The sequence below is a fragment of the Nomascus leucogenys genome, chromosome 10 (genome assembly GCF_006542625.1).
Source record: "Nomascus leucogenys isolate Asia chromosome 10, Asia_NLE_v1, whole genome shotgun sequence".
Classification (NCBI taxonomy): Eukaryota; Metazoa; Chordata; class Mammalia; order Primates; family Hylobatidae; genus Nomascus; species Nomascus leucogenys.
In genome coordinates this window covers 85,330,092-85,343,937 of record NC_044390.1, presented here as the reverse complement: position 1 = coordinate 85,343,937, position 13,846 = coordinate 85,330,092, and the positions used below count along the sequence as shown (strand labels likewise).

At 43.4% G+C, this 13,846-nt stretch overlaps 1 protein-coding gene across 4 annotated transcripts in view; it reads left to right on the top strand.

The window, feature by feature from the left end:
* The window catches only part of TAOK3 (TAO kinase 3), a 223,683-nt gene that overhangs the window by 206,396 nt on the left and 3,441 nt on the right, over positions 1-13,846 (top strand). For all 4 annotated transcript variants that reach the window (XM_003274452.2, XM_030821486.1, XM_030821484.1 and 1 more), the window contains 2 exons: positions 5,058-5,297; positions 6,725-6,937. In XM_003274452.2, the coding sequence (XP_003274500.1) occupies positions 5,058-5,297; positions 6,725-6,937 (453 nt within the window). The remainder of the gene's footprint in view (positions 1-5,057; positions 5,298-6,724; positions 6,938-13,846) is intronic.

Sequence of the window (13,846 nt, the reverse complement as noted above, 5' to 3'; positions counted from 1 at the left end):
GAGTTCAAGTGATTCTCCTGCCTCAGCCTCTCAAGTAGCTGGGATTACAGGCATGTGCCACCACACCTGGCTAATTTTGTATTTTTAGTAGAGACAGGGTTTAACCATGTTGGCCAGGCTGATCTCAAACTCCTGACCTCAGCTGATCCACCTGCCTCGGCCTCCCAAAGTGCTGGGATTATAGGCATGAGCCACCGCACCTGGCCTCATCTATTAGAACATTTGTAATGGAAAATGCTGAGAAGCTAAATACCTGAGTTTTAGCCTCAGTTCTCTTTATAGAAGTTGTATAAGTTTATGTTAGTCCTTCAACTCCCAAATGCCTACTAACACATATAAAAGGGGGAAATCCTTACAGTCTTACCACCTCATAGGGTGGCAATTTGGATTGAATGAGATGTATGGAATAACTTTCAAAAATGGAAAGCACATGATACATTATTATGTAGGCACAGCACTGGCCTCATAATAAGGTGAATAATTTTTCCCCCATGTCTCAAATATTAAAGGTAGCTTACCATCTTACACCTCAGCAACTCAGATGTACACATTAAAGGTGAAGGGAACAACTTGTAACAGAAAAGCCATTTCAGTATCATGTTTTTCTTACTCTTCTAATAGTTTATAAAAACTAGATTTAAGATATTATATGCCACATATTCCCTTCTGAATAGAGAAAAATAATGACATATTTATGTATTCTGAAACACTTTCTTATGGTCTTTCATTTTATCTTTACAACTACGACAGTTCACAATGCGTACTGCTATCCTCATTTTACACCTGAAATATAAATTAAGAGACTTGCCCCAAGCCATACATAAGACTTATAGAGGAGCTGAAACTGACTCACACCGTTAGCACTTTTCCATTGATTCTCAAACTTTCTTTTTTTTTTTTTTTTTTTTTTTGAGGCGGAGTCTTGCTCTGTCGCCCAGGCTGGAGTGCAGTGGTACCATCTCGGCTCACTGCAAGCTCCGCCTCCCGGGTTCACGCCATTCTCCTGCCTCAGCCTCCCGAGTAGCTGGGACTACAGGCGCCCACCACCACGCCCAGCTAATTTTTTGTATTTTTAATAGAGACGGGGTTTCACTGTGTTAGCCAGGATGGTCTCGATCTCCTGACCTCATGATCCGCCCACCTCGGCCTCCCAAAGTGCTGGGATTACAGGCATGAGCCACCGCGCCTGGCCCAAACTTTCATATATATCAGAATTAGCTGCATAGCTTGTTATACAGACTAGTCCCTTATAACGCAGGTAATTCGGATGTAGGTATTCTGTGGACAATATCGTGAAGCATTTCATTAAGCATGAAGAGAAGCACTTGATTTCTTCTGAAGGTGTTTGCTTGCTTTGTGTCTTTTGCTTTGTGTCAAGAGCCCATGAGTTTCAGAGCTCTTAGCAACTTAGACTCAGTTTGCATTTCTCAATTTAGGAAAGCATGGGATGAATAAATGCCCGGTATTGGAACTCCTGGACCTCAATTAAAGCCCTCATTTAAAGGGCTTTCCTTGGCCTGGGAGAGCGTTCATCTGTGGGAAGGGCTCTCCGTCCTTTGGTGCCACCTAGGGGCCAGTTACTGCTTTGTAAAAAAGAAATTTGATGGTCTAGGTAAAGAGGAAAAATAAAGGAAAACAAGAGGAGATGAGAGAGATAACTCTAGGGGCTTATTTTTTATTCCTTAAAACAAATTTAAATTGTATTTATACTTTGGGTTTTTTGTCCTTATAAGGTCCCTGAGGGGGTGTACATGTTCACTGCTCTATCCCTAGTTCCTACAACAGTGCCCAGCACATTGTAGGTGCTCAGTAACTACTTGTTGAATGAATAAGTGAATGATTAGTGACAGTGCTCTAGTACTAGATGCTGTGCTATTAAAAGGATTTCTCTTCAATCAATAGGGAGCCCAAGTGTGCAAGATATTTCCAACCACGCCAGTATAAAAATGTTATCGATGTATCTATTAAAATAAATAATTTACATTTTCTGCTATAGTGGATGTCATCAGAGAAGAGAGGCCCTCTATTGTTCTAATTTACAGTACAGCTGAGGCTGGGGCATGGTGGCTCACGCCTGTAGTCCCAGCACTTTGAGAGGCCGAGGCGGCTGGATCACCTGCGGTCAGGAGTTTGAGAACAGCCTGGCCAACATGGTGAAACCCCATCTATACTAAAAATACAAAAATTAGCCGGGCATGATGGTGGGCACCTGTAGTCCCAGCTACTCGGGAGGTAGGCGGGAGAATTGCTTGAACCCTGGAGGCAGAGGTTGCAATGAGCCACGATTGCACCATTACACTCCAGACTGGGCAACAAAGTAGAAACTCCATCTCAAAAATTTAATAAATAAATATAAATAAAGTATAGCTCAAAAGCTTTCTCCTTTCCTTGACCTTCTTTTTGTTTGTTTGTTTTGTTGGGTTTTTTTTTTGTATTTTTTTGAGACAGAGTCTTGCTCTGTCCCCCAGGCTGGAGTGCAGTGGCGCGATCTCGGCTCCCTGCAAGCTCTGCCTCCCAGGTTCACGCCATTCTCCTGCCTCAGCCTCCCAAGTAGCTGGGACTACAGGCGCCCACCACCACACCTGGCTAATTTTTTTTTTTTTTTTTTTGTATTTTTAAGTGGAGATGGGGTTTCACCTTGTTAGCCGGGATGGTCTCGATCTCCTGACCTCATGATCCACCCGCCTCGGCCTCCCAAAGTGCTGGGATTACAGGCATGAGCCAACGCACCCGGCTCCTTGACCTTCTTAATAGTAATACTGCTAGGTTGGGCATGGTGGCTCACGCCTGTAATCCTAGCACTTTGAGAGGCCAAGGTGGGCGGATCACCTGAGTTCGGGAGTTCGAGACCAGCCTGACCAACATGGAGAAACTCCATCTCTACTAAAAATACAAAAGTTAGCCAGGTGTGGTGGCATGTGCCTGTAGTCCCAGCTACTCTGGAGGTTGAAGCAGGAGAATTGCTTGAACCTGGGAGGCGGAGGTTGCTGTGAGCCGAAGTCTCACCATTGTACTCTAGCCTGGGCAACAAGAGCAAAACTCTGTCTCAAAAAAAAAATAGTAATAATAATACCACCCTTTTCAGAAATCTTACAGCATCAAATCTTTACCCCTTTTATAGCATTCATCCCTTATCCAACCTTGCTCTCTCTTTTTTTTTTTTTAATTTGCACATAAAACTTATTTCCTGGCTGGGCATGGTGGGGTGGCTCATGCCTATAATCCCAGCATTTTGGGAGGTTGAGATGGGAGGATCACTTGAGTCCAGGAGTTCGAGAACAACCTGGGCAACATAGTGAGACCCCATCTCTACCCCCACCCCCCACCCAAAAAAAAGTATGTCCCTGTATTAATTAAGATTTTTTTGTTTGCATGTTAACTGAAATTTATTTGAGTTAGCTTAAGCCAAAACCAGGGAAATTACTATAGAAATATGGGAATGTCTTATAAAATCGAATAGCAGTAATACAGCTAGACCTACTGGAGGACTCAGAAGCAGTAAGTAACTTAGGCATCAGTATATTCCCTGTACTTCTTTCTTTTCCTTTCTTCTTGGTCTGAAGCCCAGCTTTCTCTAATCCTCAGGCCTCATAGCAGCAGATGACTACCACATATGTGTTTTTTTTTGTTTTTTTTTTTGAGACGGAGTCTCGCTCTGTCGTCCAGGCTGGAGTGCAGTGGAGCGATCCCGGCTCACTGCAAGCTCCGCCTCCCAGGTTCAAACCATTCTTCTGCCTCAGCCTCCCGAGTAGCTGGGACTACAGGTGCCCACCACCACGCCCGGCTAATTTTTTTTTGTTTTTAGTAGAGACGGGGTTTCACCGTGTTAGCCAGGATGGTCTCGGTCTCCTCACCTGGTGATCCACCCGCCTCGGCCTTCCAAAGTGCTGAGATTACAGGAGTGAGCCACCACACCCAACCCCACATATGTGGTTTTTATATGCCTTAATTCCAGCCACACATAGAGATTAACTGGTTCTGAATATCAATTCCAAATTCGGAGTAGAGAAAATAAATTGACCCAGGTTGGGCCACGTATCTAAATCTGATTCAGTGAGCTTTGAGCAGAGCATATACTTCAATAAATGTCTAGTGCACTTCCCTATTGGAGTGTCAGTGAGATGAGGACAGAAGTCATGGTTTAATAAATATTTTTATGTACTGAGAGCACATTGTTCAGATCTTCATATATAGTGCTATTTAGGAAATATTCTTCAATTGAGGAATGAAAAGATTTCACCCAACTTCCCCCTTTTTTCTAGTTTGCTTTCCTTTCCTCCTTCAACACCAAAGAAAGAAAGAAAAGGAAGAAGGACATGAGTAGAACGGAAAAGAACAGAGTGAATAGATCTATAAATGATCAAACAGACTGTAATGCAGAAGATGAAAGGGGAGAGATCTCATCTGTTCTTTTTTTCCCCCAACATGCCTTGAACTCTGAGATTTTAAAAAATAGATAATTGGCCTACTTCTGATTCCTGCAAAAACAGAGTATTTCCCAGAAAGCTAAGAACATTGCAGATATTATCAGTTTAATTCTCAATCTTGATTGCTTATTGGCACCACCTGGAGAACTCTTCCCAATACTGACATCAGGCTCCCACCCCAGACAGTTATAAGAATTTCACCCTGTGAGATTCATGCATCTTATGTTTGAAAAGTTTCCTCACGTGATTTTTATGGGCAGTCAGGGTGTAGGACCACTAGCTTCACTGAAGAAACATTTATGTAGACCTATGCATAGCACATCACCTAACTAAGGTTCACAGCAGCTCTGTGAGGTAAGAGGGAGTCAGGTAGAATTAATCCCATTTTACAGATAGTGCAGTAGTGATTGCTGTGAAGTTGCCCATTTTGTAAGTGGTGGACCCAGGAACAGAAACTAAACCTGGAGAGATTTTTAACTTAATCTCATTAAGTCCTGCTGCCAAACACTAATGGGCTTAATTAAGAGATGGTTAGCAGTGCCATTCCTTGCCCTCCCTCACTTAGTTGTGCATTCCTTCCAGTTCATCTCCATTCACCTGTCTCCATTTATCTTTTGTTCCTGGACGCAGGAACTAAATAAAAAGAGGACCCAGAAGGAGATGGAGCATGCCATGCTAATCCGGCACGACGAGTCCACCCGAGAGCTAGAGTACAGGCAGCTGCACACGTTACAGAAGCTACGCATGGATCTGATCCGTTTACAGCACCAGACTGAACTGGAAAACCAGCTGGAGTACAATAAGAGGCGAGAAAGGGAACTGCACAGAAAGCATGTCATGGAACTTCGGCAACAGCCAAAAAACTTAAAGGTAAGATTTATGCTTCTGGACAGTGTTGGACCAGATCAGTGGTTTCTTTACCTGAAGTGTCAGAGTCACCTGAGCAACTTTTCAGAATCACAAATTTCTGTGCCCCACATCTATTGTATCAGAATCTCCAGTTGTAAAACAGAGAGTCTATATTTAAGCTCCTGAAAAGGAGATGTTGGGCAAGCTGGTTTGGAGACTATTATTATACTACAATATCTATCAATTTGTCATCATATCCATTATGGATTTCTCTGAGCACTTCATGACCTGCCCTCTTTAAAACTGGACTAATAGCAGTTTATGGTTCTAATCCCAGGAAATAAGGAAGTTCTATTGGTGTTAGGTACTTTGAGCACTGCTATATTGAGAAAGACTCTAAAGCCACATGCAAGCTTAGGAGGAAAGAGTGTCATTTATTAGTGATGTCTGTCATGGTCATCAGGAATGAATCTACAAGTGCCAGGCATTTACCACTTCTGCACTAGAGATGCAGAGATGTGGAGGAACTCCTGTGGCCCTCACTGCCTCCAGCTAATTTTAGCTGACTGCTAATTAACAAGCTCCATGTACTAAGCCATTGCTATATATCCGGGAGGACGTTGTCAGTGTTGCCACAGATATGAGGCCAACCTCAGTCACACTGGCTGTGTGTCTCTTCAGTCAAATCCTAAGCTAAGCAGTGATTTCTATCACCATAAGTCCTCAGAGTGTTCGTGAAGTGCACACATGACCATGGGGTAACCTGATGGAATGCCTTCTGGGCTTAAAATAATATACTCTACCTTCTCTTTGCCCAAATGCATATTTGATATTGCTACATGCAAGCACAACCTCTTAATGGGGAAAAAAATTCTAAATCACTTTTCTCTTTCAGTTTACGCCGAAATCCAGTAGAAATAGATTAGGATATGAGGTACTATCCGTATGCTCTCCTTTATGGAGTTGATAAGAAATTGCTATAAACCAGAGCAGTGAGAGCTGGCTTTTATAATGCTATCTCCTGTCTCACTTGGAAACAGGGTGAAACACAAAAACAAAAAAAAAAGGGAAAAAACAATGAACAATGGAAGACACTGAAGTGTCTGACTAGGAAAGCATGAAAAGAGTTGCCACTCTTCCAACAAGCTAAGCTTCAGAATATCGCTCAATCTGCTTAGAGTTGTCATCCCCTTGCAACAGTCCTTATTTTCTTTGAAGCCATTTGTAAATTCAAAATTACTTATAGTCATTCAATATAAAACCGAAAGTATAGGTAGCGTTAACTTTTGTCTGTGTCATACATACTGCATGATTTTTATTGATTAGCAGTGTGGGTCACTGCACCCAAAAACAGATGCTCTCAGAACTTGTATTATATCATTATGGTAGAAGGCTTTCTGTATTTACTGATGTGCCTTTATTTTTCCTTTGTCACTTTTTCTACCCAGGCCATGGAAATGCAAATTAAAAAACAGTTTCAGGACACTTGCAAAGTACAGACCAAACAGTATAAAGCACTCAAGAATCACCAGTTGGAAGTTACTCCAAAGAATGAGCACAAAACAATCTTAAAGACACTGAAAGATGAGCAGACAAGAAAACTTGCCATTTTGGCAGAGCAGTATGAACAGAGTATAAATGAAATGATGGCCTCTCAAGCGGTAAGTGGTTAGGTTTGGTGCCACGGCTTCGAGAGCTTTGGGAATCAAGAAAATCCAAGATCCAGCCTGTTGTTCCCAAGATGATTCTTGCACAAATTTAGGATATTGATGTTTTTCTGCCCAAAGGACTGAGGAAAGGACGACGCTGAATAAAGCCAAGCCAATGTGGATACTTGCCGGAGTGCCTTATAAGATGGAACTCAACGAGTGACATGCCACATCAGACCTGTGGCACATAGGGATTTTGAGGGCAAATGTGATAAATGTGATAGATACCACATATGATACCATGTGTTCATTTATCAAAGATTTTACTGACTGCCCTCCCCCCAACTAATATCAGGCACAAATGAATAAGACAGTCCCTGCCCTTAGGGAGCCCACAGTCAAGTGAGGAAGACAGATACGCAGACACACTCATGCAATAAACTTTTATTAAGCATCAGTGTTCAGCACTCTGCTGGACTCAGAGATGGAGGATGAGCTAGACAGACAATTTGTCAGTCAAGCCAGGTGGTCAGATAATTAAGCAGTAATAGTAAAACATGGTAAGTGGGGCCGGGCGCGGTGGCTCACGCCTGTAATCCCAGCATTTTGGGAGGCCAAGGCAGGTGGATCACAAGGTCAGGAGTTCGAAACCAGGCTGACCAACATGGTGAAACCCCATCTCTACAAAAAATACAAAAATTAGCCGGGCGTGGTGGCAGGCACCTGTAGTCCCAGCTACTCAGGAGGCTGAGGCAGGAGAATCACTTGAACCCGGGAGGCGGAGGTTGCAGTGAGCCGAGATCGCACCACTGCACTCCAGCCTGGGTGACAGAGCAAGACTCTGTCTGAAAAAAAAAAAAAAAAAAAGCAAGAGATTTGAAATGGGAGGTACTGGGGGTTAGGGGAGAACAAGTAGGACTAACTAAGCTGGTCTAGGGAAATCTTCCCAGAGGGAGCCAAGAAACTTTAAGGAATTCATTGACATAAACCGATTCCTTGAAACTGGGACCTACATAGGCAAAGGTTCAAACAGAGGAAAGTATATGGAGACAGAAAGAACTTTGGTTTTGAGCCCAAAGTTCAAGGAGGAAGATTGCAGGAACCCAGAATGGAGAGGTCATAAAGGGAGCTTGGGATGGGAGCTTGCCTGGTAATTCGGTGAAGATTTCCCAAGGAGATGAGTCTTAAAGAGTAATAGTTTACCAAATAGGCATAAGAGAAAAAGTTATTCCTGACAGAGGATACAGTATATGCAAAGACTCAGAGGCCTGAAAGAGGATGGCACATTTGAGAAACAATGAGTGATTGCTATGGCAAGAGTATAGGATGCTTGTTGAGGGAAAGCGGGAAGATAGGGTCAGAGCCTCAGAAGCCAGGAGTTTGGATATTATTTTGTAAGCAATGGAGAGCTGTTGAACCGTGTTTTAAGAAGGAAAGCATAACTGGATCAGATTTGTGTTACAGAAAGATATTAGCAGAAATGTGGCAAATACAGGTAAAGAGACCTGTTAGGAAGCCATTATAATAGTTCAGGAGAAAGATGATGAGAGAACATGCTAATAGAGGTGGAGAGAAGTGGGGAAGGTTTTAAGAAATATTTAGGAGGCGAGAATAGAAATAACTTAGTGACCAGTTTGAGAGGTTTGACAACAGAGTAGAATAGGTCATTATCTTACCAAGCTGGAACAATAAAAGAGTGAGTTTGGATGCCTGCAAGGATAATTGACTAAGTTGTAGACATGGTATCTGAGTTTTGTGGGTGACCAGGTAGAGAGGTACAGATAATGGAAAACTGCTGTTTAGGAGGGATGTCAAGATTAAAGGCAGAAACCTAGACTTCATTGTTATATAGGTGCACTTGTGGCTGGTAGGAATGGATGAGATCTGCTGGGGAAGGGAGGTACTCTTAGAGAGGAAAGAACTAAGGACAGGGTCTGGTAGACATCAACATTTGAGGGCTGAGTAGAAGTAGAACAAAAATGAATAATCAGAGACACAACACAGGAAGGGAACCCGAAGAGAGCATGTCACAGGAGCCAGAGCAGGAGTTTCTGACAGCATCACATGTTGCAGAGATTAATTAGAAGAATAAACTTTGAGGTGTTCATTGGACCTAGCACTGGATTTGTCCATTGCTTGTCTTGGACAATCAGTGGAGTGGTGGGACTGGGAGACATTATAGAGCATTGAATGAGGGATTATAAAGTGAAATCCAAATGGTAAGTGAGACTGCTTTTCCCAGATCCTCATGAATGAAGGAAAAGAGAACAAGAGCTGTAGCAAAAGGAGAAAATAGTTGAAGGAAGACTTCTGTTAGTTGAGAGATGCTTAAGCATGCATGTTCTTAGGCCGAGGATGGGAGCTAGTGCATTCATCTATTCATCCATCCAGCAAGTATTCATTGAGTGCCTACATGATGTACCAGGCATCTGGAGATACTGTGGTGGATAAGACAGTCATGGATTACATCTTCATGGAGTTTATGGAAGCATGGAGGAAACAGACATTGGAAAAGTCTACTCCGTGTAATGGCAGAGCAAGAGCAAGGTGCCAACAGAGAACAAAACAGGAGAGCTCGCCTGGTCTGGAGAGTCAGGAGAGGCCTCCTTGGCACAATGGCTATGTAGGCTGAGGAACCTACACATGAGGAACACATGTGTGAACGTGGGGAAGGCAGTGGCACTTCGGAGGAATTCACAGAAATCTATTATGTTTCGGATGTAGGGAACTAGGAGAGGACTAACATGAGAACAAGACTGGAGGGGTAAACAGGCTGGGTCACGTAGGGGCTTTCAGGCTTTGTTAAAAATTTTTGTCTTTATCCGAAACAATGAAAAGCCACTGGAGGGTATTAAGCAGGGTGTGACATCAGATTTGTGTTTTTGAACCATCACTCTGGTGACATGGAGAATGGCCTGGGAGATGGGAAGAATGGATATTAGGAGATGATTTGTGAAGTTACTTTTACCCGGGGTATGAGGGAGTGGTAGCTAGACTAGAAAAGGGGCAGTCGGGATGAAGGGGGAAGTTACTAAATTTGGTGGGAGGTAGAATTGAGAGTACTTAATGACAGGTTGAATGTGGAGAGTCCAGTGTTCAGGATGACTTCCAGTCTCTGGTTTGAACAAAACAGTAGATGATGGGCCAGGCATGGTGGCTCATGCCTGTAATCCTCGCACTTTGGGAGGCCAAGGTGGGCAGATCACCTGAGGTCAGGAGTTCGAGACCAGCCTGGCCAATGTGGCGAAACCCTGTCTCTACTAAAAATACAAAAATTCGTCGGGCTTGGTGGCACACACTTGTGTAATCCCAGCTACTTGGGAGACTGAGGCAGGAGAATCGCTTGGACCCAGGAGGCAGCAGAGGTTGCAGTGAGCCGAGATCACACCACTGCACTCCAGCCTGGGCGACAGAGTGAGACTCCGTCTCAAAAAAAAAAAGCAAAAACAAAACAGTAGATGATGGTCTACCTATATTTACCTATATGGTAAAAAAGGAAGTGGAACAGATTGGGGCGTGGGAAGGCAAAGGTGATGTGTTGGCTGTGTGGAGCCTGAGAGCCTGGGAAACATCCAGAGGAGCATGTCTCTGGTAGACTAGAGGAGCTCGTCTGGACCTCAGAAGGAAAGTCTGAAATAGAGGTTTAGTGTGGGAGTCATTTGCACATATGTAGACGGTAATTGAGGCTTTTGAAATAGATGAGATTCTTAGGAAGAGTGGTTAGAGGAAGAAGAGGGCCCAGGACAAAGCCCTTAGGAACACCCACATTTAAGGGCCAGGTAGATAAGCACTACTGGAAAGGGAATAGTCAGAGAGGGAAGACAAAAACCAAGAAGTTGTGGTATCTCAGAAGACAAAGATTTCAAGAAGGAAGGGGCAGTCGGCAATACCAAATGCTGCTGGAAGGTCAGGTAACGGGCCACTTCCAGACCATCATGGGTCACCTTAATGTGAGCAGTAGAAGTAGAGGGTTAGGGTCAGAATGAGTGCGAGGAAAGGAGTGCAGAGAGAGGTGAAAGGCAAAGAAAAGGAAGAAGTTGATAGAGATGTAGAGGTTGATAGGGTTTTTGTCTTGTTAATCTTTATATGCTCAGCCTCTGCAACAATGTGTGGCATACAACAAGAGTTCAATGAATGTTTGTTATATAAAATGGGAGAGACCAGGCACGGTGGCTCATGCCTGTAATCCCAGCACTTTGTGGGAAGGGTCACTTGAGGCCAAGAATTCTTGACCAGCCTGGGCAACATAGCAAGACCCTGTCTCTACAAAAAATACAAAAATTAGCCAGGCATGGTGGCATATGCCTGTAGTCCCAGTGACTTGGGAGGCTGAAGCAGGAGGATCACTCAAGCCCAGGAGTTCAAGGCTGCAGTGAGCTATGATCACACCACTGCACTCCAGCCTGGGCAACAGAACAAGACTGGGACTCTTAAAAAAAATAAATAAGATGAGAGAGAACAGGATCAGAAATATAGGTCAATGATTACCCTTGAATAAAAGGAGAGAAATGCCCTTTCTTCTGAGACAGGGAGGAGATAAGTGTGTGATCATTACAGTATCCTTTACTGACTACTTACCATGTGGCAAGTACAATGTTAAGTATCTTGTAAGTGTTATTTCATTTCATTTTTGTGAAACCCCTTTGAAGTAGTTACTGTTTTGACCCTAATTTACCTGTGAGGAAACTGAAGTTCACTGAAGTAAAGCTACTTGCTTAGGACAGGAGTTGGCAAACTTTGTCTGTAAAGGGACAGATAGTAATTAGCTTTGTGGACCACAGGGTCTCTGTCACAGCTACTCAGCTTTGCCATTGTAGCACAAATGCAGCCATAGACAAAACATAAATTAATGAGTATTATCAATGTCCAATAAAACTTTATTTATGGCTGGGCAAAGCGGCTCATGCCTGTAATCCCAGCACTTTGGGAGGCCGAGGCGGGTGGATCACCTGAGGTCAGGAGTTCGAGACCAGCCTGGCCAATCTGGTGAAACCTTATCTCTGCTAAAAATACAAAAATTAGTTAGGCATGGTGGTGCGTGTCTGTAATCCCAGCTACTCAGGAGGCTGAGGCAGGAGAATCGCTTCAACCAGGGAGTCGGAGGTTGCAGTGAGCCGAGATCGCACCACAGCACTCCAGCCTGGTGACAGAGCGAGACTCCATCTCAAAAAATATATATATATTTACAAAACCAGGCACCATGTTAGATTTGGCCCATGGGCTGTGGTGTGCCAACCCCTGGCTTGGGGGTAAGGGGGAACGTCACATAGCTAATTAGTGGTGGAGCTAGGATTTGAACCCATCTTGGGGGGAATCCTGTGCTCCTATATGCTTGGCTGCTACTACATTATATTGCCTCTTACCGTATCTTTTTCTTCAGTGTAAGCCACTGTAAAGAACAGACATATTTACCTATACTCTTATAAAACTTTTTAATGGAGCTGGGCACAGTGGCTCACACCTATAATCCCAGTATTTTGGGAGGCCAAGGCAGGCAGATCACCTGAGTTCAGGAGTTTGGGACCAGCCTGGCCAACACGGTGAAACGCCATCTCTATTAAAAATACAAAAAATTAGCTGGGCCTGGTGGCACTTACCTGTAATCCCAGCTACTCGGGAGGATGAGGCAGGAGAATCACTTGAACCTGGGAGAAGGAGGTTGCAGTGAGCTGAGATCACACCACTGCACTCAGCCTGGGCAACTGAGTGAGACTGTCTCAAAAACCACGAAAAAACAACTGTTTAATGGATTTGATGTGTGTAACCTTGGGTGATAAAAACTAAATGCTGGAATATCCTCTGATTTCTAGCACTGGGCCGTCAGAGTCAGAGCTGGTGCAGAACAATGGTACCAGTTACTGATCATAATAATAGCATGCCAGAAATAAAAGGAAATGGAGATGTTCTAAATGTTTAAAGATGTTTAGATGTTTAGATGGTCTAAATTGACCATAGAATGAACCTCTCACCCACTTAGCCGGGGCTTACAGCAACTAATGCAGACAAATAGAAAAGAACAGGACTTTCACTGCCTTTACTGATAAGGAACCTCCCGTATCAAGAGGGAATCAATAACAACCCTCACTGGGAGCCAGTAAATCCTTTGACATTTACCTGTGAGTCTGTTCCTGCCAAAGACTATGTATTGTGTCTAGTGTCTCTTATCCCTTCATTCCTTACTGGGAAAATGAGAACTATCCATCCTCTTTAAGGGTTTTAATGAAACCTGGTTAGGATTAATTTTTAGAAGGTACCTTGGAAATATGATTACATAATTTATTTTATGTTCCTTTAATCTCTATAGTATGTTTCTCCAGAAGTACTAAAAGAAGACACATGCAAATATCTAAAACTATTTTAATATAACATTTCAAAATAATTTTTCAATCAAGATATGTATATTGTCACAAATTGTACATAAGGTGGAAAATAAGTATCATGGAAAAGTTGTCAATATGGAAACACAGATAAGCTCAGGGTAGATGGACTGATCCAAGGGTTCTAATCTCATAGTTCTCAGCCAAACTGTGGGCCTGCCAAAATTGGACCAAAGCAAGCCTGCGACCAGGGGTCATCATTCCTAAACACTGTCCTGCTGATGGTCCGAAACCTTCCACTGTGCTTTGAGAAGCTGGCACTTCTACTTGGTTCATTCTCCACACAGGATCTGGGTATCTTGTATAAGACAAAGTTCGGGCACTGCTTCAAAGCAGTTATGCCTCTTAAAATTATCAAGCCTACCTACCCTCTGTGGGGAAGAGATTTTTTTTTTTATGAGACAAAGTCTCTGTCTCCCAAGCTGGAGTGCAGTGGTGTGATCATAGCCCACTGCAGCCTCGAACTCCTGGGTCCAAGAAATTCTTCTGCCTCAGCCTCCCAAAGTAGCTGGGACTACAGGCACATGCCACCATGCCTGCTAAT